The 26,558-nt window shown below is 43.6% G+C and overlaps 1 protein-coding gene across 4 annotated transcripts in view; it reads left to right on the forward strand.

Annotated features, from left to right (window-relative positions):
- The window catches only part of ABL2 (ABL proto-oncogene 2, non-receptor tyrosine kinase), a 46,262-nt gene that overhangs the window by 8,891 nt on the left and 10,813 nt on the right, over positions 1 to 26,558 (forward strand). The window contains exons 1-5 of one of the 4 annotated variants that reach the window (XM_048312609.1): positions 12,553 to 12,673; positions 22,184 to 22,354; positions 23,056 to 23,351; positions 23,989 to 24,261; positions 24,978 to 25,062. In XM_048312609.1, the coding sequence (XP_048168566.1) occupies positions 12,607 to 12,673; positions 22,184 to 22,354; positions 23,056 to 23,351; positions 23,989 to 24,261; positions 24,978 to 25,062 (892 nt within the window). In that variant the 5' untranslated portion in view covers positions 12,553 to 12,606. Of the gene's footprint in view, positions 1 to 12,552; positions 12,674 to 13,476; positions 13,606 to 18,421; positions 18,656 to 22,183; positions 22,355 to 23,055; positions 23,352 to 23,988; positions 24,262 to 24,977; positions 25,063 to 26,558 lie in introns of those variants that run through there. The other 3 variants (XM_048312610.1, XM_048312608.1, XM_048312607.1) reach the window with 3 other exon arrangements.

The following is a 26,558-nucleotide window of genomic DNA, read 5'->3' on the forward strand; positions in this document are numbered from 1 at the left end:
GTTTTGTTATCTCTTTCTGAGGCAGGGAGATGCCTAAGCTTGGGGAGGGATGAACAGAGCTCATGTAATCAATACCAGTGTGAAACCTGTGCTCTGGCCTAATTACTCAGTGAAGCACAGCGAAATACTCTTTCACTAGTCATCAATTGTATGCTCATTGTTTGGGGTTATGTTTGTTGGGTTTACATAATTTTGATTTATGTTGGGTTTTTTGGTTTGTTTTTATTTTTAATCCCAAGAACAAACAGAGAAAGCAGAGGTACTTTATGAGATTAAAAAGGCTTTATCTACAGAAGATCCTTAGAATAAATAGGAAAATGGTAGTGTTTTGTAGTGCTGGTGTTTCAAGTTATATTTAGTCTTTTTTAAAAATTCAAGATCTTAAAAAACCCTGTGGATATAAGGTTTGTAACATAGATGTGGGGAAGGAGCTGATTTTTCATGTTAGAAGAAACTAGGATTTTTTTTTTTTTTTTACTAATCTAATAAATTGGATTCTGATATCAAACTACAGAAGAACATCAAGCCCATTTTTCATATTTTTTTTTCTTACAGAGGTGCATTACATGCCTTGGGATTGATTTGCAAACTCAGTATGTGCACAGATGATGACTGGAGTGGCCTGGCCTGCCATAGCTATCCTGTGAGACAGAAATCTAGCAGGTTTAACCCTTGTTACATCCATTTAGTTAGAGAATGTTCTCACTTCTAGGTCATCACAAATAAGTATATTTGAATTCTTTAGGGGTAAAATATATGTAAAGAAGGCGTTGTCCTCTAAATCAGACTCACTGTTTGTGTAGAAATTCTTGCATTCAGTTAAAAATACAGATGTGCTTTGAAAGGGTGAAATAGGCCACAGGGCTTACATCTGTCAAAGCTGAGGTGGTCTGTAGTCTCGTGCAGAAATTCGAATTCTTATTTTGGTGTGACTATGTCTGTATAGCTTCCATCTACCTTGTTGTCAAAGGGTTAAGCTAAATTTGAACAAGACTCTAGGTAGGTGTCTTTCCATCCACACACAAGCTTGCACCGTGACAGCAGAGGTGCAGTGACTTTTCTGTGTGCCATGTAAGCATTTCTGCTAAATAAAACACCTTTTTCTCATCGAGTGGTTGGTGGCAAAGCCTAGAACTGCTCCTAGGTGCAGCCTGGCTCTGGAATAATGCCCAGCTGGGCTCCCAGTGCCTGCTCCACCCCAGGTGGGGACTCAGCCCTGCGCTTACACTCCCTGTGGGGCTGTGGCACCTGGAATGCTCAAGGCAACATAATAACTGCAGGCTGTGGGGGCTCAGGTGCTGGCCGTGTCCCACCTGAGGGAATGGTGTCCCCAGGTGCTGGTCTGGCCGTGTCCCACCTGAGGGAATGGTGTCCCCAGGTGCTGGCTGTGTCCCACCTGAGGGAATGGTGTCCCCAGGTGCTGGTCTGGCCGTGTCCCACCTGAGGGAATGGTGTCCCCAGGTGCTGGTCTGGCTGTGTCCCACCTGAGGGAATGGTGTCCCCAGGTGCTGGTCTGGCCGTGTCCCACCTGAGGGAATGGTGTCCCCAGGTGCTGGTCTGGCCGTGTCCCACCTGAGGGAATGGTGTCCCCAGGTGCTGGTCTGGCTGTGTCCCACCTGAGGGAATGGTGTCCCCAGGTGCTGGCTGTGTCCCACCTGAGGGAATGGTGTCCCCAGGTGCTGGTCTGGCCGTGTCCCACCTGAGGGAATGGTGTCCCCAGGTGCTGGTCTGGCTGTGTCCCACCTGAGGGAATGGTGTCCCCAGGTGCTGGCCGTGTCCCACCTGAGGGAATGGTGTCCCAGGTGCTGGTCTGGCTGTGTCCCACCTGAGGGAATGGTGTCCCCAGGTGCTGGTCTGGCTGTGTCCCACCTGAGGGAATGGTGTCCCCAGGTGCTGGTCATTGGGCTGCTTTCTACTGTGCATCAGCTGCTTCTCAGCTGCGCTGAGGCTGTGCGTGCCACGAGGGCTTTGTTCCTGAGCAGGGGCAGCCCTTGGCCATGAGGAGCCTCTCTCGGCTGCCTTTCCGCTTCGTGCAGCTGCTGCTCTCCGCACAAAGCCCACCTTGTTCTGCTGGGGAGGCCAGCGGGCTCTGCACCCTGCGTGCCCAGCTGGAGAGGGCACCGGTGCTGCCGTGCCTCCGGAGCCTGGGCACTCACGGCCTTCAGCTCATACTTGTAAATAATTTTCAGCTAACAAGGTAAAAGGATCGATTGCAGCTGCTCATGCCGAACACTTTTTTCCAGCCTGCCGCGAGAGGGTGCTCCAATGCCTTCATTTATCCATTGCTAAAAGGTTTTTCCACTGGGAAAAGTGCCGTGTGTTATTTAACATTACTGTGTTACAGGGCAGTGTTTTAAGTAAGTGTTGGGTTATGAAAGCAGGCAGGAACTACGCAGCAAAAGGCAGATGTGGCTGTATTAAGATGTAACAATAGATGTTTATTTTGCTTTTGCCATTAAGAGCTGGACTGCTTCCTTTTTAGTTGTTTGTTTCTGTTGGGCTCTATCCTAGTTAACTTCATCTGCCAGCAAGGGAAGTTTCCCAACTTGTTTATGTGCAAGTACGCAGACAGCCTTCGTGCATGGAAGGACATTAAATCTGATACTTTTGCTAGGTAATCTGAGCACTCAAATTAAGAGTCACTTCTCATTGCTTCTGTGCACTCCTCATCTGTAAAATTGCAATAGTGCTTGCTTGGTTTATGGAGCTATTTAGATTTGATTTTGGCATAAACAAACACAGGAAAGCTGTCTGCAGGCTAAATTAAATGTTCAGTCATACACTCTTGTCTCATCCTGTAGGCTTTGGAGAAATGTGTTTGTTGTAGCTCTAGCCTGTATTTCAAAACACTTGTGGCATGGTAATAGGTCCAAGGGAAGGGTAATGTTTGTGTTAATTGTTGGACTTGAAAAGGAAGCTCAAAGCACTGCTCTTTGCTCAATGTTATCTCTCAAAAATCCATAAAGAGACTGAAGCTACGGTGAATTAACAACAGAGAGAGAACTGTAGAGTAGTGTCTTTGGCTGTTTAGCAGTAGAGCAATACAAAGGGAATTGCAGTAAGCATTCGTGCACTTGGGCTGTTGTCTGGGAGACAGGATCTCTGCAGAGAGATCCCAAACCTGGTGTTAAGGGCATGTAATTACCAAAAAATAAGATCACCTGACACTCACACAGTGGAGTTAGCCATTGACTGCTGAGCCGTGGGGTAATTGTTACACTAAATTGGGCTGCATTTGTATTTTTCTAAAAGTCACTTATCATTCCCTTATATACAAGCCAGTGAAAGGCCATGTTGAAAGAAACACATTAATCAGTCCTAAAACAGACTCCTAGAAAGGAGATACGAAAACCTGTTTAAAATACAACCAAGGCAGACTTCCTGTCTTGCCTGCTGTCATGCCAAAGCAAAGGGCATGGTGTCTGGTGTGCTGTAGACGTCCTTTTATTCTCCCACAAACTTTCCTGACTTGCTACAGAGTTGAGATCGTAGGTCTCGGCATCTGGTTTGTTACATCCCCCCATCTGTTTCTCCTCTCACAGAAAAACACTCTTCATCACACGGCTACCCCCTGAGCTGCAGGGAGGTGGGCTTGTGATTTTTGAAACCTAATAAAAGTTGTTACACAAACATCATCTCTCTCTGTTTGTTACTAGAGAAGTAGGCTTTAGTACATAGAATTAACTGTTATGGCACTCCAAAGTGAAGGTTGCAACTCCAAGGATTGCTCAGGTGCTTTTAGAAATTAGATAATGGTCCTGTGTGTTGGGAACAATTGTCATTCCGTGGACAATACTGTGTGAAATGAGGGTGTCTGAGGCTTAAGGGGAAACAGAATTGAATGTCAAGGAGTTGGTGCTGGTGACTAAGCAGGAAGAACAATTTCCTTTCCTCAGCTCATTTAGCATTCTCACTCAGCTGGTGTCTTATTTGGAGCCATATCTGTTCTGAAAATGAGACAGGTGATGCACAATGTCTTTCCCGCTGACTGTTTGCTCTTAGTTTGTTCCCAAATTCTTTGCCTTTGCTGACAAAGGATGCCAGCTCTAGAACCAGGAATACAGACATGCAGGAATTGGGGAAAACAGTTTTTCCCTGTGAAGGAACCATCTCACATATATATTTTTATATATATATATATATAGGCATGAGTAAAAATCCCTGCAGTTAGGAAAACTACTATTTTCCATGGTAGTTAGCTATTTAATCTGATTTTTTTTCTGCACTGGCAGAGTAATAAGTTTATAAAAGGAAGACTGTTTTGTCATACAAATAAGTGAGGCATGAGCACACAAGAGGGTTTATGCTACAGGACTCTAGCAGAGCTGTGGATGAAGCACCCTGTCCACAGGCCCATGCTCTCTTTTCCAAGTTGGACTGTAGAGACTTTCTAGTATGCTTTGCCCTATGAGAGGTGGTTTTTGCCTTTTTTGATGCTTGAACTCAAAGCTGTTTATTTTAATCCTACTTCATTAGCGTAAGAGTAGGAATTTTTATTCAGAGAACATCAGTAGTTGGGACAGTAGCTGTTTTCAGAGTCTTGTATGACTTTGATTGAAAGTGTCATTTATTAGATGCCGTGAGAGTTTTGTAATGAAAGCTCTGAGTATTGCGCTTTAGGCAGGATCACTGATCAACACCAGTTTGAGTCCTGTTCTGCCCTAGCTTCCAAATATTTAGGAAATGACTTTTGCTTTTCTTTAGACCTTCTTCATAGCACAAGTTTATCCTACTACTCTGTAGGGCTGTCAAATGAATAAAATACCAAAACTGCAAGACACTCGATACATCAAGTACTACAAAAATATCCTGTGTAGTATCAAGTCATAATATTAGCATGCCCTGACTGAGAATGTTGTGTAGGCTGTGAAATTAATGTGTCTGAGAATAGGCATTTACTGCTGGGTAGAGCATGGTTAGCAGCAGTGAGGGGAGTCACCCACAAGGCAGATACGTCCTCAGCAGAAGTCTGGGATTTGATACGTCCTCTTGCTCTTCCATCCTTTAATTGCTAATAAAAATTGTGGATCTCACTGTTTAGTTACCTGAGCAGGGGAGATGGTTACCTACTAGAGGGCTTAGAAATAAATCTTACTAGAATTCATATCCTCAGTGGAAAAACATCATTGCCTCTTGTCACAGATCTGGAAAGCAATGATCCAGATTTAGGAAGACCTCACAGTTTGGGATGAAATACTCATGCTGCTGTTTCCTGACTGCCTCTTGACGAAAAGAACAGGCACATCACCGGGTGGCATGTGTGCCATCTCAGCTTTGTATGGTAGCTCTCATGCAACTTTGAATCTGAAAAAAATGTGTCTGCACACCTCATTCCAAAGAGGCAGGCTGAGTCCTTGGAGCGTGCCTCCAGAGACAGCTGCACAGTCAGCACGTGTGTCTGCCAGGGTCTGTGATCCCCACAGTGATCCCCACCCCAGAGCTCCAGACAAAAGCAGGAGATGAATCTCAACAGCTGCAGAGGGTTCTGTTTATGAATCTTAACTAGGGTTAGGAGTTGTTGGAGGTGTTTCTTGTCATAATTCTCTAGTGGTGGTTGTAAGGGCTCCATATCCCAGCTCAGGTTCGCAGGGTAATGCTAATGTCTTTATAGGGGAGGAGTTCTGGTGGTCTGAGCCTGTGTGAGTGCCACATCCCACATCCCTCTAAAAATAAGTAATGCTTATATGGACCATAGTGTTTTTCTGTGGCCTACCAGGGTGCTCTTAGTTCTCCTTCCTCTTTTCCCCTGCCCAAGTTACACATGTTTTTGCACACACTGATTTTTCCAGTTGTATTTTTTCTTTGAGAGGAGGGTACCACCCTTACATAATATACTGCTCTTACAACATTGGCAAAGCTCCCACTAAAACTGGTTTGAGACCTCCACACCCCGACCTGATTATTTTTCCTCGCCAGTTTAAAGGAACAACCTGTATTTTATGTATTTGTCTTAGATTACAGCAGCCACCTTCACGCACTAAAAACAAAGCCAAGACTGTCGGTGTCCCTGTTATTCTATTCTACCTGTTGTTATGTAGGATGCCCTACCCTTGTTTTTGAAACAGAATCATTAGACTCCATATATTTTGAGTCATTTAGTTTCAGCCCTGCTTCTGCAGCACATATCTCTTGTGTCTAAAGTGATTTCCCCTCAACGAGGCCAACAGTAGCAATACCAGTGGTATGAAGTCTGTTATAAATAATCTGCCTGCAGTATTCACAATACATAATTTCCAAAAGATTCACCAGGAGTTTTCAAAGTAAGAATAGTAGCTTTTGGTTTTTGTTGGGTTTTTTGGTGGTTTTTTTTGGGTTTTTTTTTTGTTTTTTTTTTTTTTTTTTGTTTTTTTTTTTGTTTTTTTTTTTTGTTTTTTGTTTTTTGTTTTTTTTTTTTTTTTGGTTTTTTTTTGTTTTCCCTGTGATGGGGGACAGTTATAAGTTGATCTAGGAAATACCTGATCTTGAAGTAAGCTTTTAGAGGATATAGCCCACTTGTATCCTGGTCATGTGAATGGCAATGCAATAAGGCTGAAGGGATGGAAATTTGTCAAAAGAGGCCCAAAGAGTCTAGTTCTGCCAGTGAATCTCTTAGTCTGGTTTTTTTAGTAACTAGGAATGAAGTTCTTACCCTGGTAATCTTTCACTGCATTTTCATTAGACCCAGTTCAGATGTAGAAGTTTTACTGAACAGTCACGTTTGATGTTGTCGGGAAGAGGACAGGCCATCCCAGATTAGTCAGTGCTTCTGAGGGCTGATTCCACTTGCTGTGTTTGATCACAACAATCTGATGTTTGCCATTACTCAGTCTCTGGCGTCAGAACCCGAGGTGTGACCCTGCATGTTTAATTTACTGATCTTTTTAATGGAAAAAAAAAAAAAATTAAAATCTTGTTCTATGCAGGTCCCTGCTGGATGTTCTCCAGGCTCTCATTTTTTGCATATCAGTCATTGATTTGGGTGCTGTTCAGAAGTTTTCCCTTTTGGGGCACTATTCATGATGAAGGCATGACCTTAAGGGGTGTTGGTCCCACAACCTCTGCTGATGCATCATGCTGGAACTTCAGCATCCTTGCAGGAGGAACTTAGTGTGCTGGGTGCTTCCAGATTTCAGCTCTTGGGTCAGTTTTTCGGGGACTGACCATACAGGCTTTTAAAAAATTTAACATGGTTATGCATGTGCAGTTTATTTTGGACTTAAAGAGACTTGGGTCTCAAAGCTATAACATGTCCATATTTCCTTGTGTCGCTGTTTTGACAGTTTTGGCACTTGCTCAGTTCTATAACCTATCCAGGAGGTTGTTACTTCTAAGCAGCAGCTCTGGTATATTGACTTTTAAGTGCTTAAAGTAGCTTGAAAGTAGTGAGGAGACTGTTTCTGGCAGTGATTCGGATGAGCAGGAAACATGTCATTAATTCTAAAGACCCTTCAAATAACTTTCAAATATTAATTAGCTCCTGATTCTGTTAAGTCTTTCTAAGCTGAAAACCCATTTGAAACCTCAAGCAGAGCAGCTTTCAGTCAGGAGTTAATGGGATCTGCCTCTGGATGCTCCATGGCTTGCCAAGGAGCAGCTCTTGGGCTGAGGTGTAGTTTGCCTCAAGGGTACTTTTTCCAAAGAAATTTGCAGGTTAACTAACACGTCACAGCAGGATGGAATTCCAAAAGAGAAATGCCCTGAAAGGCAGGTTTAGTTTAGCTTCTCCAGAAGCTGGCAGCAACTGACTGTCTTGTAATAGTGCTAAATAAGAGGTGTCCATAAGGATGGGACAGAGGAGCCCGTGGCTGGAAACAGGATCTACATGGGATGGTAAATGTTCTGCTTTCTAACTTCTCTACTGAGGAGAACTATGGTCATTTAAATGTCTTCAAAATACAGGATTGCCATAGGTGACTGCTGTTAATAGTAGAAATGCAACTGAAAGATCTCCCAAGTTGCCAAAAGCTCTGGAGTGCCTTTAATTTCCAGTACCTTGACAAAAGACAGAGGACAGGATCCCTTTGCTGCAAGAGGCTAAGTCAGAGCTGAGTACAAGATCACCACGAGTTTTGGTTGCTTGGGTAGCTGGAGTAGGTTTGTACTCTGAGAGGCTCAAGAGAGAGTGTTTTGAGAGGAGCATATGGAGGACTGCCTGTTGTCTTGGGATTTCCAACTCCAAGACAGCACCTGGTGTGCTGCTACAGCCCAGTAGTCAGCCCTGATCCCAAAGGAAGCACTTTGTGTGGCTGGTTCCTGCAGGGATACAATACAGCCCTGTGTAATCCAAGCAGTCAGCTGTCTGACAGCCAATATAGGCCAGCAACAACTGGGAATGTTTTTCTGTGGAGTGGGAGGAAGAAGGAATGAGGTGGAACTCTGTCAAATTAGAAAAAATGAAGTATCTTAATTGAACAAGAGAAAGGGACCTTTCTTGCCCTTTCAGACCAGAAGATGTGGGGATGCTGCAAGCTGGCACAGCCAGACTTGGGTCCCAATTTCAGCTCAAAATTCACATTTCATAAAACAGCACTCCTAGATGAAGCAGTCTTACATAGCTCCCTGGAGCCAGCTGTATGGCACAACTGGCAAAAGTCTTGCCATGAAACAGAATGTAGCAATGTCCTTTTGTCAGAGACCTTATTGGCACTGTGCTGTCCCCAGCAAAATCCACACAAAATGATGTTGCATGCAATTTAGGAACTAACCAGTGCTTTCCAGAGCAAGAGGAAACGAACTGCTGAGTGAGCCGCAATGTTACACCTCCCACTGGGAATTTCCAGCCCTTTCCCTCTTCCTTCCTCCCTCAGAATATATATATATAGTAAATACACTAAATTAAGCACTGGGGGAGGTGGCACCCAAAGGCAGAAGCTGTAGCAGAGGCTGAGTGGCCCTAGTTAAAAGCAGCTGACAATACCCTGACCAATCCTCTGAGCATCCCAGTCATGCCACCCGTACTCGCAGCAGGGAGATGTCTCAGACAGCTATGCTGGTATTGAGTGGGAGGAAGGCTCCTTAAATAGCTACCAGTGGGTCCTATTCCCTGAGTGTGTCAACACTGAGTTGTTGTTTTATTCTCTGAACAGGAAAAATTAGTCAAGTAATTGTGTGGCAAGCAAGTGACAGAAATGAAATAATGTTTTTTGCTTTTTCTAGTTGCTGCATCTGTTTTAGCACACAGCAGATACTTCCTTTGCCATTTTGCATTTCTATTCAAAAACCTCCAAGCAGCAGATGAAAACCAGAACAAAAGAGGAATCGATTCGGCTAAAATCAGGGGAGTAGCATTCTACTGAACTTCATCACTGACTACTCCAAAAGAATACTTACCGAGGTTTTGTGTTTGGAGAACCTTCATTTTGAGGGGGTTAAGGCAGCACTGGTCCCTTCCCCATCACTGTTAATCTTTGCATGTGGTTAAATTACAGTTCATAATCCAGTCTTGAAAAGCCTTGCTCTTAATGTACCTTACACTGTCTGCCTCTTCTTATTCCAGGTGAATAGCAGGTGTTGTGGTGCCAAATCAATAAAATAAGATTTCATTTAGTTAGCATTGCCTCACAGCCCTTTATGATCCTAGATAAATCCAAACAACTGTTTTCCTCTTTCATATTTCCCCAGCACAAGGAGGGGATGTTGGCAGTGGTATGGAAAAACAAACCATTAATATTCAGGTTAGCATTGTATATTGGCAACAGATCTCAGCTCTTTTGGGGATTTGTCTTTTGACAAGTAGTTAGATAAATCTGAAATTGTAACTACCTCCCTTATGATGTATGTTTGTCTATAGACCAGATTCTGTCCTTGCTAGTCAGATCTTTCTAGCCAAATTGAAGGTTAGTCTAAGCATTTTCCATGCGATTTCTGCTTTTTGAAATGGCAATCATGAACCCAGGCAAAAGATGTGGCCTAATGTTTCTGGGGAATTAAGTCACTCATTTCCACACTGCTGTACTTTGTTTGCTTTTCTTTACTGCTCTGAAAACAAATTAGTAGAAAAAACATCATCTGCAGGATGTTTTTGCTCTGTTGGCATCCAGGCAAAGTCAAGTTTTCCTTCTCCTGGGTTATTTCTCCCTAGAGCAAATTCTGCTTTCTTTGACCAGTCTTCTAGTTCAGCAGTCTTCTAGTTTCCTTTGCAAGGTAATTTTTGTCTTTAAGTGCTCCTCACCTTAGGATAGCAATATCTGCTGATTTAACCAGACCATACATGACTAACCACTGGTTGTAGTATGTAACTTGTTAGAAGACTTCAATTATTTTTAGTGAATAGGGTCTAGAAATGAAGCAACTCTCAAGCAGGAGTAAAGTTATTTACTCAGCTTTCTAACTTCCCTTCAATTAAACTGTTTGTTTGGGTTTTTTTTTTTTTTAATTAAAAGCAGCTATGACAAATGACGTGAACAAGAAAGCAACTGGCAAGTGGTAAACTTGCTTGCAGGTTGAAGAAGCAGTGCAGGATTCAATGTGAACATGTAGAAGGTGGGACACAGAGGAAAATGGTTCTGCCTTTGCATGTCAGATGTTAAGTTCTGAGCTGCCCCCTGTAACAGTAGGAATCAATCTCTGAGCTGTAATAAGATACATCATGACAACATTTATAGTTACAGTCCAAAAACCAGAGCATTAGGAATAGAAAAATCTGTAGTTCTGCCGCTGTACAAAGCCGTGGTTTGAATCCTGCATGTAATTCTGATCTGCTTGTGGGAAGGGATGTGTGGTAGAGCTGGAAAAACCCAAAGGAGGAATGTTTAAAGGTGCCCAAAGGCAACAACATCAGACCTGAGAGAAACTCTTCAGCTTGGAGGAGAGGTGGCTGAGGTAGAATGAGATAAGGGCTGATAAAAATCACAAGTAGCAGAGAAAGCACCTACAGGTACTGATCATTTGGGATTTGCCCTGTAGGGACTGAGGACCATCAAGTGAAACTAGGAGGTGTCCTGTCCAGAACCAGCCAGAGCCCGCTCTTTGTTCTGCAAGGTGCTGTGAGCTCTTGGTGCCGTGGCAGCAGGATTTTGTTTATGTCTGAGGTTAGTTTGCAATACTTCGGACAGCAACTGGACAAAATAAGGCCTGTCAGGAAGTTTAACTGCAACAACACGAGCTCTGGCTCAGAAACACCTCAAGCTACAATATGTTGGAGGCTTGGACAGTATTCTGGAATAATATGATGACCCTTTCCTCAGGCAGGACGCTGGGCTGTAAGTGACCCAGGACGGTTGTTGTGTGCCTGAAGAATCTCAGTTGTCAGTTGGCTGACTTGCTTTTGACATTCTTAAGTGTTCTGCTAAATCCAAGGGGCAGGACTTGTTTTTCCTATCATACATCCTTTAAATATTCTATAGTTTTGATGTTAGTGATCAAAAAGTACTGTACTTCTAAAAGATAATCCCCAACTTTGCTGTAGATGTAAAGCATCTTTAGCAGCAGACAGATGAAATGCATGTTTGTATCTTAGCTGCATAAAATTCCATCAAGTTTAATACATTGGCTAGTCTTACCTCTCTTCAAGTAATTAAAAAAAAATATGGTTTCTTCTATTATTCTGTCTTAAAATATCTGATCTACTGAATAATATCCATTACAAACCTACTAAATTATATAAACATTTTCAATCCAGCTCAACTTATTCACAATTTGTCCATTCGCTTGCCATTATATTTCTTTGTAACAAAACTGATTTTATTTCTACATCAGCAAGTCAAACAGTGACCCTTTTGTAGCTTTAAGTACTTTTAGGAGTATTGAACATGCTCGGTTTTAAAGTAGCTTCTTTTCCTTCAAAGCTGTATTAATTCTGCCATAACCCAGAAAGGATTTTCCAGAGACATTATTTCAGCGAATACATTCTTGACTTAATACTGAATTCAGACACGCGAGGGCTAAACACTGCAGTTAGATTTGGAAAAGCAAATGTGGTGACACAGCCTGAAAATGCTCCCTCTGGAGAGGCTGGGGCTCGAGTTACCCTGCTCCTGGGCAGCTGTTGGCCGGCGCTGGTGAATGGAGCCCCTTGTCTGCTCACTGGAGCCAATGACAAGGGGCTGCCTTTCGCCAACAGGAAGTGGCTCCGCAGCCGGAGCTAAGTTTAGTGCCATGGATTCGTTCCTCTGACTTCACGTTCCCGCTGCCCCCCAAAGGGAATCAGCCCAGAGGGCTGAGAAGGCATAAGACAACTAAACAGGGCTCAGCTGGATGGCAGGGGCTTTCCACGTTAGGAGTGTTCCCTGGTTCTGAACTTAGCAGCACGGCATGCAATTTTGGGGCAAGTATTCATGCTAAAGCTCGGCTTTTCTTGAAGGAAAGGAAACGCTTGTTTATTTTCTAAGACAAATGTATTTCAAAGGAGGCAAGATCACAAGGGTATTTTAGTCAAATGAAGTAAATATTCTAAAAAGGAGCCCCCTTCTTGAAGAAAATGGCTGTGGATGATGGTTTGAACAGCATATTGGTTGCTGACAAATGAGGTTGACAGTTTTGTGATTTATTTTTAGCTGGAGAATTTTTTTTAAAACAGAAGTACTGTGTAGCCTTGGCAGTTGCTGCATATTCGGTGTGGGTGGATGGAACTGAGAAATCGCGTCTGTGCTAACAAGCGTTTTGGGATTCCATTAAAAAATTAAACTCATGTACTGGAAACTGAAGCTGTATCAGCTCACCTGGGGAGCTCTGCCCTCCGAATATCCTCCACAAGGTAAGCAGTGCTGCCTGTCCAAGGCACTTGCAAAAATGTTTGGGCCTCAAGATGTGACACCAACTCAGATTTGGGCTATTAGATTGACATTTTCTTTCTCTCCTGAGGTTACTAGTCAGTGAGTTAATCTCTACCCTCTCCTTCCATGTCTTCCCTCTAACTAAAAAGGCTAAAAATAAATTTCAAAAAGGCAGCTGAGAAACAGTTCAATGTAGTCATTGATCCAGGTGCTGGGTCTAAGGAGAGTACCTAGTACTGTAAGGCTTCTAAGAAGATGTAATTATGTCACTGGGAAAGCAGCTTGGACATTTGTACCACGTTAGCTCAAAGGTCTGATCAGTTAGTGCTTTACATCTGCAAAATAAACCTCTCTCCAGCTAGACTTCGTGAGTGTGGGCATTTCTGGCTTCTTCAGGGATGGGCTGAGCCATGATTTCTCAAGTAGCCTTTTTGCGGAAGAGCTCTTACTTCAAATGTTTGTGTTAACACTGTGAGTAAATACCTACCCATGTGATTTGCTTAGAAGTAGATAATATCTGGCTTTGATGTGGCCATTAGTAACGACTCCTCCGGAATTCTGTTGAAGTGTAATCCCCATTAAGCAACTTCTCTCCTAAAGTACCGATTTAAAAAAGTGCTAAATGACTTGCTGTAAGCTGTCATGTGTTTGGCCATCCCACCTTTCCTGGAGCAGGACTGGGTGACCTAATCCTCCTCACCCTTCACACTGTGGAGAGGTTTACTGGAACTTGCCAGGACAGAAGAAGAATGTCAAACAGACTTTTGATCTACAGTTTCCCAGTTACCTTCGAAATCTGTGTCCCTTCATAGCCCTCCTTTCCCTAAGGCTGGCATTGTGGGAGTAGTTGCTGTCCACTGTAGGCAGCATTCAGAGGAAGAGAGATTGGAGCTTCAGTACTCGATGGAAAGAGGTATGTGATACAGAGCATTTACAGCTGCTGCTCTCTGCTTGATTCTACACAGTTGCATTTGCAAAGCTGACTGGCTCTGTAGGAGCTGAGCAAATCTTTGGGAATTAAGGGAACAGACTCTTTGATACAGTATTGAGGATTTAGCAAGAGGGTTACATTTGTAATTTTTTTGTTCTAAAAACCTTTTTGTGTTTAATTTTAATTACATTAAAACCTCTCTTCAGGAAAGTGGTTTTTTCCTTATCTGTTGTGCTGTTGGGTTTTGGTTCCTCACCCAGAGGGCACATTTAAAGAAGTCAGACTTGAGCTGTGACTGGTCCTGTGCTTCTGACCATTCCCAGTACATGTGACGAGATACATCTGTTGTACCTTTTAACAGCTCTTGGGTCCAGCTCTGTTGTGCTCACATGGGTTCCTCACCCTAAAGTGTATTTTAAATGCATTTAAAACCCTGCAGCATTTTGCTGCCTGCACTTGCCAGAATTGCCTTCCTGACAGAGTTCTGTGAAAATCTTAGAGGCAATGAGAGCCAGACTGTTAGGTTAACAGTATTGTACTGAACATGATCAATACTTCATCTACTTGGAAATTCTCTCTTAAAACAGCAAATGCTTCTGTAGATGGCTCAGTCACAGTCTACACTTTGATCTATGAAGAGATTTATGCATCTTGCTTTCAAGGAACGAATGAAGATTTTCAAAGGAAGGCTTGGGAGTTTAAGCTTCATTTATTTCAGACTGGATTCACCAGAAATTAGTTGAGGAAGAAATAGAGAAGCACTGCATTATGTTGACAATGGGAGAAATGTGTCACTGACATCTGAGCAAAGAAATGGGCTGAAGGACACCTCTGTTTGATTGCATTAATAACAAAGGGAGGGGACAACTGGTACCAGGGAAACAGAAGACAGGCAATTTGTCTAAAATCTTAGCACAGCTATCTCCTTGTAATGTTCAGGTAGACAGACAATGTCTTGAATTCTTCATACATTGGTGGAACTGAATCAATTGAGATCAATTTGTCTCTCTCCTTTTACCAGTTAGAATTCAGTGACACCAAAACCCCAAACCTTGTCTTCCCTTGGATTTTTATATCGAGCTAGCCAGGAAGCACCTCTTCTAGGCAAAGACCCACCACTTCAACCCCTGTATCATATCAGCACTTAATCTTGTTGCAAAGTGAATCTGTTTGCGAGAGATGAAGTGTGTGGAGAGCTCTTCCTCCATATGTTTCTCACTCTGAAACCAAAGATCACTTTTATCTATGTCCAGTATGTTTTGATAATTGAGGCATGACAGTGCTGCCAGCTTGGCTTGAAGTATCTCCTTTTATGTGATGGGAGCTGTTCATGATGCAATTTTGTCACTGACTGTGAAGTCTCCTCCCTTTTTGTCTCTCCCAGCCTGGTACCATAAATAGAAACCTACTCCTTGCCCATCCCAAGTTCTTGGCTCAGAGCTGTATTTCTTGGCTTTCCTCAGTGGGTTGTTTACAATACTTAAACCTTGCCCCACTCTGTGGGAGGCCCAAGGACTAACTATGGGTCTGTGCTTCTCTCTAGCAAACCACGTTATTAAGAGTCTGGTTGCTTGCAGGAGAGGAACACCTAGGAATGGCATTTAGTTAGTGCCTGCACTTTACCAAAGCCATATGTGAGCTGTCTGACCCCTTTAAACTGGTGCTTTTCATGGCCACATGGATGTCAGCAGAAAGACTAGGTGGTCCATTTAGGTAAAGGCTGCAGTCTGTTACAGGGTAAAGGAAGTTCATAGGTCTGCTTCAATACTGCCACATTATTAGACAGCAGAAACTTGGCCTGTTCACTGGTTGCTTTTTAGTGTGTAGCCTGTCTCGAGTATTTTTGGTTAGCCGGAAGCACTGAGACTTGGCTTCAGAAGCAAAGCTGCTGTAGGACTTGATACTGTTCCAATGGTGTCAGCAAAATAGGAAACCCACTTGCTGCTGTGTTATCAGTTTTGTTTCCTTGTATTCATTAAGGCAGAAATCCTCCCACTAACAAGCCAGTTAGAGATCTGAAGGTCCAGTGGTGTAATATATGTTTTGAAGGTGCAGTGGAAAATACCAATTATACCAGCACTCATTAGGTACTTGATGGTCTACTTTCCATGAGTTAATGACCAATGCCTGTTATTTGTTGGTCTTAAAAGCAAGCAAATAAAATGAGTCTGTCTGTAAAAAAGCGTCATAGTTTAAAGACAGCATATTTAGTTTAATGACTCAAGAGTGAAAATAAAGTGAGATATGTGACATATGCAGGGATCTTGGTGGCCTTGTGTTTTGAGTTGTCTCTATGTGAAAAAATACACACAAGTCTACACCCTGTGGGTTTTGTTGTAAAACACCAATATATCAGATTGAGACTGTATGCAATAACCAGTATTTACCCTCTAAACCTGTCTTTGTCTCTCTCCCTTCCATTGACAAACCAGTCACTTTGGCCTGTGGCCAACAACACCAAATCCATTTCAGGGCTGTATTTTCATTAATACATTATTTTCTTTGATTAAGAGACATTAAGAGGCATTGAAATTCAGAGTAGAGCAAATTTTTTAGAAGCTCCCTGACCTACACGTTACAAAGTAGCATAGTCAGCAAGATTTCCTTTTATTCAACTTTTCCCCACTGCTGGAAGAACTAGAAAAATGCTTCTAAATGGATGACTTAAGTTGTACAGGAAGGGTAACCACTCTCAGGAAACAGCTTTGAAGGCACCACAGGGAATAGGGTAAAGAGCTGGGAAGAACTGCTGTGCCTGAAAGGTGGATTCTTCCACCGAGGAAGCTGAGTGTACCAGAATTAAGATTTTATGTTGTGCACTTACTGTGAAGGGCACAGGAACAGGATGCAGATGTGGTGGATGCAGATGTCAAGGCCTGCAGTGTAAAATAACTGTCTAGGAAAATAAGTTTTAAGAGAGATAATGCTCATCTAGAAGCCAGAAAGATGCTTGATTTTATTCTGCCTGGGTGCATTTGACAGGACCTTATGAACTGCTGTGCACTCTGTGTCCTTCCCACTGGAGAACACCTTCAGGAGGGTGTCTGGAAAGGGTGCAGGCACAGAATTACTCTGTTGCAGGAGACTTACAGCCAAAATGTTTCTCACCCATAGTGCCAGTGCTGGCAACTACATGACTCCCATCAGGAGCTCTTAACACACCAGCCAGCCATTAGGCTTTGGCTACAGACTGCTGACAGAGGCTAAAATTGATGGGGTAAGGAGGGATATGTGCACGATACATTATTAATCCGACTTAACTTTCTGCTAATCCTGTGTTCCAAATACCAATTATTCATCCATTGTACTTTAACTAAGAAGTAAATGTGTTACTGTAGCTGATAATACTGATATATGTAGTAAATATCACAGCTGAGACTAATCTAGCCACAAATCCATACATAGCTTGCCCTTTCCTGGTACCATTTTAGGTAAGGGTGATTGTCAGAAAGCTCATCCAAGTGTGTTTCTGAAGTTGTGCTGTCTTTCACCACAAGTTCTGATTGTTCTTTGTGTATTAACAGATATGCTTAGTACGGAGGGCAGTGTAATTCACAGTACTTAGAGCAAATGCAAGCTGAGAAAACAGTAAACTGCAAGAAGTAAAGAAGGAGGAAAAGAGAGAAAGCCCGGGAGCCCTCAAGTGAAGGTGTCTCAACCTCTGACCACTGGGTAGTATACCGCAGGATTCACTGAGCTTGGTTTTGGAAGAGGAAGAAAAGAGGTCACCCACTTGTCAGAACTTTAAGAACAGCAGTATTCAGGTGTCCTAAGTTAGTTTTCCACAGATGTTAGGTGTTGATCTCAGAGGAAGTAACTCTTGTCAGAAGCCATATGGGAAAGGTGACTCCTCATCATCACAGCATATCCACAGTTCTGTAAACTTTTTGTACATCCACAGCCTTGCAAATCACAAACATTTGGAATAAGCCGGGTTGGCTACCTTCAGTCTGGTTTGAGTCATCATCATCACACAGTGCAGCTGCCCCTCTCAGAATGGTGAAGTTCACAGATTATAGAAGTGCTGCTTTCTTGCCTCACTGGGCTGCAGCAGCTTCTCTCACCCTGCAAAGGCCTTAACCACTGCCTTCCCTTTCCCTGCTCCCTTTTATACCCCTCTGTAGGCCCACCACCCTCCTAGGTGTGAGACTGCCATGGTGAGTGCTGGTTTGTTAACCCTTCCTTGGCCACCTGTCAGGAGGAGCCTGTCCTGTACAAGGCAACTCTACTAGAAAACTAGGGCTTCTAAAGAATTCATCAAACAAATCTGGGGGTTTTGAGAGGTGATTTGATGGGGCCCTTGTGGAAAGCTGTCCTGAGTGTTGCTAAATCAGCAAGTATGCAGCTCAGACTGGGTGCACCGTGCTGGTCTTGCTTTCTGTGTCTTTCTGAATTCCTGACATGTCCAGGAGCGTTCACGTGCTCAGTGTTTGTACCTCTCTGAGATGTGTGTTTTCACTAACATCCTTTCCTGTTGATTCACGTAAGTAGTGCTCCAGCAGTGGTTATGTGGAGTGGAAAAGTGAATCAATCTGGGCGGTCCCCTTAATGGGTGATCTGTTTTGTAATTTGCAGAGGAATTTCTCCAAGGAAACTGTTTGCTTTCTTCCCAAACACTGTGTTACCTAACTCTTAGTGGAACAAAACTCTGTCTCTATAGCTCATCTCAAAGTTGTTTCAACTTGCAGTCCAGTCCCCACATCCTCCGTGTGTTCAGCAGTCCCTGCAAAGCTCCACCCTCCCATCCAGTTAATAACCACGTTAACCCAGGCCCTGATTTTCCCAGTCTCTCCTTCGCCCGCCCAGCAGCGCTTCCTTTCCCCTTGGCCCCCGGCCTCGCGAGCAGCGATTGCTGTGTGTGGAGCCTTTGTGCTCAGCCCAGGACTTGTGGTGCCAAGCAGCCTCTTTGCTTGCTGGAAGCACAGCATGAGTGTGGGGACAGTCCTCTTCCAGTCCAGCAGCTATGGCAAGGAGGGCAAACTGCTCTGCTGCCTCGGCGAGGGCACCTCCGAGCCCGGCACGCACTTCACAGGTAGGATGCTCGGGGGTGTAATCCTGTCCTATCCCTTTCCTGGCTTTCTCCAAGTGCTTCAAGGAGGATGGGGTCCTTTCAAGTCTGTCTTTGTCTTGTGGTATGAGACCAGCCACAGGAAGGTGTGAGATTGCCAGCTTTTATTGGGATTTTAGGATTATTGAAATGCTTCTTTTCTACGAGCAGTTACACAGTATTTCATAAATAGAGACCACTTCAGCACTTAATGTGAGTCTAAAATTTAAAATTTAGCATATTCTACCTCCTGCTCTGAGACCAAAGAGATTGGTAATTGGAGTGTTGGCAGCAAGGGTGAGGGACAAAACACCCCTTGCGTGTTGGCTGGATAGGAAAGCATTCGTATCCGGAGAGAAGCAAATTGTATTGTGGGAATAAAGTAAGGAAGGAGATGGATAAAGCGTAACCTCCTTGTGTGACTGTGTATTACTTGTTCACTAAGTGATGATGTGAGTTTTCCATTGCATAGGAAATGAAAGTGATAATATAAGATTTATGGTTAGCCTTGAGAAGGAACTGATATAAAACATAATTTCCCCGCTCATTTCCTGACTTTTGGTGTGGACAGAGCTTGCAAACTATTCAGCTGGAGGGGCATCATTGGTGACATGCTTTGGCTATCTCTGTGATGATCCTGTTTCACTTACATGATGGTTGGTGTAGATCCCACACCTTATGGAACCGCATGGGCTGTTACGGAAATACAACCTGCAAGAAATACTTTTATATCCTGGTAAAAACCCCTTTAGGTGTTGGGTAACCTTTACAGTTATTTAAGCATTCAAGTCACTCTAACGTGAAAGTGAAGGAAGTTAGTGAGACATGAACTCTTAAAAGCATTTGATTTTTAGGTAATGTGATTTTTAGGTAAGCACTGTAGCTAAGTGATTGAAGCTTCTCATCAAACATTAACTTCTGCTGGCTTTTTTGTACATCAAGTGGGTGTTAAGAACATGTGCCAGCCTCCCAGGCGTTCCCAAGAAAGTGGTAGGAGTCCCACATCTGCTTTGCCAGTCCAGCACAGCCCCACACGTGTTTCCATGTGGGCAGAACTCCTGGTGCTGATCAGGTGGCATTTCTGCTGGCTTTGCCTTGCCTGCAGTGGGCTCAGCTGGGCTCAGTGAGACCCAATAGCTTACACTGTGCTTATTTTGGGGGTTTCTTTTTGGTGGCAGGTGAGAACTGCTTGCTGCAGCAGCTCTGGAGCTGGGCTGGCACTGGGCTGCTTCAGGCTGTCTGTGGGTGCATGGATAAACACTTAACCTTGAGCTGTCTGTGGAGCAGGGCTAGGGTGCTCAGTGCATGAGCTTTTCTGGCTGGAGAAAGAAACTTAAAGGATGTTTTGATTTAGAATAATTGTTATCATTTTGTTTAAAGCCTTTCACTGGTTGGCAGATACATAATTGAAAGTAAGAAGGTAGTGAACATCATTAAGGTATTTTGGAGCTGAGAGGTTGGGTATTTTTTGGAAACTGGCTACCTTTGTGTTTGCTCTCTAGCAGAGATGTGAAAGTCAGGGTTCTTGTACAGCACATTTGACTTTGCTTAAGGCATTGAAACACTCATAACACAAGTCACTGTAGGAGCATAAAGAATGTGTTATTTAATTAAGTATGTATTTTTAGTCCATAAAGAGAGCTGGGTTTAGGAACTGGTGTTCTCTCCTGGAGCTTAACAACCGGACATACGTATGCACACATCCAGCCCTAAGAAAATACAGTGGGATGTTGGCAGTAATGTAGGTGGCTGAGCACTGGGATTTCTTATTTTCCACGATAGCATCCAGTCTGATGGGTTAACATCTTGTAAAACTAATTGCAGTTGAGAGTTAGGAATAAGAAGCGTATGTAAATATTGCATCTGCAGGCAGTGCAATCAAGGAACTGACATTTTGGTGGCTTAGTCTGTAGTCTCTTCTTTTTGTGCTAGGAGAACCTTGACAGAAGGCTACTTTTAGGTTATTAAGTAATAGCAAGATGAACAGGTTATGCAAGCAGTAGAACTCTGAAGTGCAGTCAAAAGCCACTTAGCTACATGTTTAAAATGGAAACAGAACAAACCTCTACTACTTCCTTTCTCATATGCCTACAATACAGTTAAAAATCATGTTATAGGCTGGAAACGCCCCTTAGTTCTCATTTTCCAGGCTTGAGCTCTGTCCTATGACACAGATTTGGCATATTACTGTGCCTGTTACTTGGCACAGGCTTCTTCCTGTTTTGTGTCTCGCTGACTTCCCAGTTTTCCTGTCCTGTGTTTCATTTGAGCTCTTTGTTCCTTTTTCAAGTGCCTTACAGACCACCTCTTACTAATGAGTGTAAATCTCAGGGTCCTGTGGGGAAGAGGGGAGGTGTAGCCACACACATGTTCTCTGGCAGTGTCTGCTTAAAAACATCCCAAGCCTGACTTCTCAGCCCCTGAGAAATGGGCCAAACCAATGACTGTAAAGCAAAGAAAGCCTCAGATTTTTTAGAGAGAACTTTTTATGTTTAGTGCATTTAATGAAATCTCTTTACAGTGTACATTTCCCTAAGTTCAACAAGAGAATTCAGAAATAGATATTGGGACAGAGATGTAGATCTGTGCCATCAGAGAAAAAGTATATACTGTTACACCTTCATATGTTTTTGCTTCCTTGAGCAGCCCCCATGTATGAAACCACACCATTGCTCTTTTTCTTGTCTTAATATTGAAATTTACTCTACTGCATGTTCCTGGAAAACTTCTCTGTGAATTAGAAAGCCAGCGACGGTCTTGACATAGCACTAGCATGAAATGTTCATACAGTTTTGCATCTTACTGCAGTTCTTCCTAAAACCCTATGGATTTAGATTGGTTTTAATCATCACAGGAACTGTAGGGACTTCTTTCTTTTGTTTAGAAAACACATCTGATTCCTCCCCCCACTCCCTTGTAGTGACAAGTTTGCATCAGTTGTCTGTTGGAACAGCAAAACAGAAATGCTGCTGCTAAATACCCAGCATCACCTGTACTACCTTCTGTCCCTGTCAGTTTTTCACCTCTGTTTACACAGTCTTGAAATGTATTACAAATCACTGTCATTCCTGTTAATACTAAACAAGTTACCATCCCAACTTACACGTTTCATAATTCAGTCTCACTGAATTATGTAATGCTGGTTTCAGATCCAGGCTGTCTATGTCCACCACAGAAACCATGAGGACAAAACGTAACATTTTGTGATTGAAAGGTTTCCTTCACTACTTCATGTAATTAAAAAAGTTCTTTAATTTTGCACCTATTTTTTTATCTATGAATGCTTAAATAATTTCAAGTAGAGGTGTAGATAAATAAAAGTATATATAATATAATAAATATTAAATAGAAATTTTATATACATAGCTTGCTACTTGGCGTATAGGTAGTTAATCACCTTCTCCAGGAGTTGCACTCGGTGATCCTTGTGGGTTCCTTCCAACTCAGGATATTCCCTGCCTCTATAATTTACAGCTGTACACAAAGTAATTGCCTCTCCTGTCCTTTCCTCAGAGGCCCTGCACCGCCCCTACGGTTGCGAAGTCGAGCCCCAGGCACTGAACGAAGCCATCAGATGGAGCTCCAAGGAGAACCTGCTTGGAGCCACTGAGAGCGATCCCAATCTCTTTGTTGCACTTTACGATTTTGTAGCAAGTGGTGACAACACACTCAGCATCACCAAAGGTAAGGCTGGGAGTGCAGAGCAGCTGTGAGCTTGAAAACTCAGCAGCAGAAATCAGGAAGTGGAATCCTTCCCCGGACAGGAATGGGAACAGTGTCCTTAGGGAAGGTGATTCCCTGCAGTGATGGTGGGAAGCGGATGGTCCGTCCCTGTGGTGCTGGAGGGACACCTGCCGGGCAGCTCTGCTGGGACAGGCACAGTCCAGCCCACTCCTGTGCCAGGCTCCCCGCAGCACTGGCCCTCTGAGACACCTGCTGTAGGAAGGGCGGAGGGAAATGGGTACATCATAGATGGTAAGAGAACTCGGCAGTTTCAGCCGGGGGCAGAAGCAAGAATTAAGCATGGTACAGACACTTTCTGATTCTGGTCAGTACCTACGTCAGAACTGTTAAATCATGTGCCATTTAAGGCTTCAAGGAAACAAAACTCATCCCTCCAAGAAAATAAAGTCTTCCTAGTCTAATAAACAGGAGTACAAGAAGCTTTTTGAGTTCATCACTCTCACTGCACTAAATCAGTGAACAGTGTCCTAGGTATTCTGTCTGAGCCTTTGCTTCGTAAATACTTTATATGTAGCAGTTTAATTGTAAGATGATTTTAATGTTAAGCTACAAACTCAGGCTCGGCTGATGCTGAGTTTCTCCCTCAGTGAGTCCCAACAGCTTGCACTGTGCTCATTTTGTTTCTTTCTTTCTGGCGACAGGTGAGAAGTTGCGCGTCCTGGGCTACAACCAGAATGGCGAATGGAGCGAGGTACGTTCGAAGAATGGGCAGGGCTGGGTACCAAGCAACTACATCACTCCAGTGAACAGCCTGGAGAAGCACTCGTGGTACCACGGGCCGGTGTCCCGCAGTGCAGCCGAGTACCTGCTGAGCAGCCTCATCAACGGCAGCTTCCTGGTGCGGGAGAGCGAGAGCAGCCCAGGGCAGTTGTCCATCTCGCTCAGGTACGAAGGACGCGTTTACCACTACAGGATCAACACCACCTCGGATGGCAAGGTAAGGACCTCTGGAGAACGCTGTGGGGAGAGGAGGTGAAGATACTCATTAAGAGGTGGTGCAGAATCTCCAGTTGCAGACTGTTAAGGGGGGGGGGGGGTGTGACTAAACAGGTCCAGTATTTATATAAAAGAGCACGTGTGCCAAGGGTTTGGTGGTAACTCCCCAAACAGCACTTTGGAAGAAGTGCAGACAGTTCTTGTCTGGGCTGAAACTAGCTGGGTAGCAAGGCAGCTGTGGTTGGAGGTGGTGATAGCCTTCCACTGATCCCCTTAGAATCAGCAGAGCTTTGGTAAGTCAGCATTTTTAACCAAGATCAAGTAGTGGTATGTTGTGTTGAGAGATGCAGAAACAGGCCTTGTGCTTGACTGAGAATTCCAGTTTCTAGTCCTGTAAAGCACGAGGCAGGAGACAGCAGAGCTCTTAAGTGATGGCTTATATGTAGTTGCCTTCTGCAGGTAAAAATCCCACAGATTAATAGTTATTTGCCCAACAGGAAGAGAACACATATTCTAAAGTCCCTGGGTTTTGATTTTTTAAAAAACCATTAAAGTGTTTGCACTGTATCTGTTTTCCAATGTTACTGAAAACTTCCAGCTGCCTTCATTTAAGCAGATTCCTGTTCCATGCTGAACAGGTCTATGTGACGGCAGAAAGCCGTTTCAGCACCCTGGCAGAGCTCGTGCACCATCACTCGACGGTGGCAGACGGGCTGGTGACAACTCTGCACTACCCAGCACCCAAGTGCAATAAGCCCACGGTGTACGGAGTGTCCCCCATCCACGACAAGTGGGAGATGGAGCGCACCGACATCACCATGAAGCACAAGCTCGGGGGAGGGCAGTATGGAGAGGTCTACGTGGGGGTCTGGAAGAAATACAATCTCACAGTGGCTGTGAAAACGTTAAAGGTGAGGTTTCAGATTGCAGGCACTGTTGGTTTGGTCACCGTTTATGACACGAGTAAGGAAACTGTAACATTCTCAGCTACACCTAGTGACACGAACATCAGAAAATGGAGTGTGCTGATCTGCATAAAACCCGTGCTTGGGAGCAGCCTTGACCCTATCAAACCTACACCAGTGCACGTGGCTTGGAAACAAATTGAAATTTTGGCCCAGCAGGAGCTGCATGTCCAAGCCAGACCAGTAGAAATGGTTACAAACACAACTTCCCTTCCTCCAGACGAGCTGCGGAGGCTTTAAGAAATCAAAGGTCAGAAAAAACCTTCTATAAGCTGTCCTCCACTCCTGGAAAAATTCAGCTTCTCCATTTCTCTTTCTTTTCAAAACCTTGGGTTTGTTTCAGCATTAACAACTGCAATTCTAAGTGTACCCTGAGTAACTTAATTTTTATAGCTATACAGGGGAACTCAGTCAGTGATCCTGAGAGTCTTCCTCTCACCAGCCACAACAGCTACCAAACGAGCAAGCCTGGCACTGCAGATCAGTCCCTGCAGGACATCCAGGCAGCTGTTCAGGGCTGCTACAGTTTGCTTTGGTAAAAGCCAAAACAGCAGAATGGAGACAAAGATGCCATCATTTATATTCAGCCTGGATGTGTGGTGTTAACCAGACCTTGGTCATGAAGATAAATGTTCTCTTCTTTTGCCTCTCTGTCTATCTAGGAAGATACCATGGAGGTGGAGGAGTTCTTGAAAGAAGCAGCTGTGATGAAGGAGATCAAGCACCCCAATCTAGTGCAGTTGTTAGGTCAGTGAAATGCCTTGCTCTTTCTGTTCTTACTTAGTCATCATTTTGGCAGAAACTTGCCTGGTTTAAATGCAGTGGCAGCTTTTCTGTATTTATATAACTTTATGAATCAGGTCAGGTTATGGGGTGGTATTTTTGACAGCTTTATGTAATATTGGAGCTAAGGGACACTAATTTTAAATAAAACATCAAATACAGTCACTTACATTAGTAGACAACATTGCAGTGGAGGCACGACTGTTACATAAGAGTTTGCAATATCATCCTCCTGCTGGTTTGTGTCCTTGGCCTTAGAAATGCTCCAGGGTTCAGTCATCAGGTTCGGATTCCTTCTCTGCTGTGTTAAATTGGATTTACAAAATCATTTTCCATGACTTATTTTTCTGAGAGAACAGAACAAAATTGTAAGAGAATTCTAAGTGAAGGGAAAAAACTGTTGGAAGCACAACAAATACCATTCTCCAAACTTCTGAAATCAGAGACATTTACAGAAAAGGCTGCACTGAAGAGAACAAATTAGCCTATAATTGAGCAGAAGATACCAGATGGCTGCTGCTGTGAGGAGACTCTGTGTATCACCAAATAAGTACATGAGATCAAACAACTCAGGACTGAAAGAAATCCACAGGCTTTACATCTTGGCTCTGCCCTGTTGTCTCACTGGCAGGTGCATGATATGATGATCATTATTAAATAGTTTGCATAGCTGTTAAATCTACAAGCACAAGGATTCTTAAGGAGACACCCTAAACCTTTACTAGTGTTTAATTGCCTCTGGATTTCTGCTGCTTTCAGGAGCAGAGCTGGCAAGCCAAGCCTAGGGTGAAAGAAGAAATGTGAAGAATGTGAAGGCTTTTGCTAATGGCAACTGTTATGTATCCATTTAAAAAAGGGCACAGATAAAAGTGTGTGCCAGCCCTGTCTGGTTCTAGGAGCCCAGACTTAAGAGATTTGTCATCAGAGAGCTGCACTTTTGCTCTTTCTGATGCACAGTGCAGTTGTGCTTTACTCCTGTGTGTGTGTAAGGCCCTCAGCAGAGCTGCAGGGGGGATCCCAGAGCTGTGACAAGAGTATCCTGTTGCTCTCCTCCTCCGCCTTTACATGCTTTGCACAGTGACTGCAGCAAGCAGTCATCCCAGGAATGTGTGAGAATGCTGCTCCAGGAGCAGGTCCCACCGTGCTGATTCCTTACCCAGCACATGGGAGTGCTTCACATGGCTCTGTAGTGACATTTCAGTCTGGAAATCTTGCCAGCTGACAGGTACCTGCTTCCAGTTGGCCACTCTTCAGCTTTATGAAGGCAGGGAGGGGAAGAAAAGCAAATTGTGTGTTCAAAGTTCTCTTCTTTCATTCTGTAACCTTTCAAAGAACAGAACTACTGCTTCATGTATATTATATAGGAACAGTAGTGCTTTCATAGAGGTGTTTCTCTCTACATGAAGTGGATGGACAGAAAAACAGACAAAAGCCCTGAATTTTAAGTTGTACTGCACTGA

Source organism: Corvus hawaiiensis, chromosome 9 (genome assembly GCF_020740725.1).
Source record: "Corvus hawaiiensis isolate bCorHaw1 chromosome 9, bCorHaw1.pri.cur, whole genome shotgun sequence".
Lineage (NCBI taxonomy): Eukaryota > Metazoa > Chordata > Aves > Passeriformes > Corvidae > Corvus > Corvus hawaiiensis.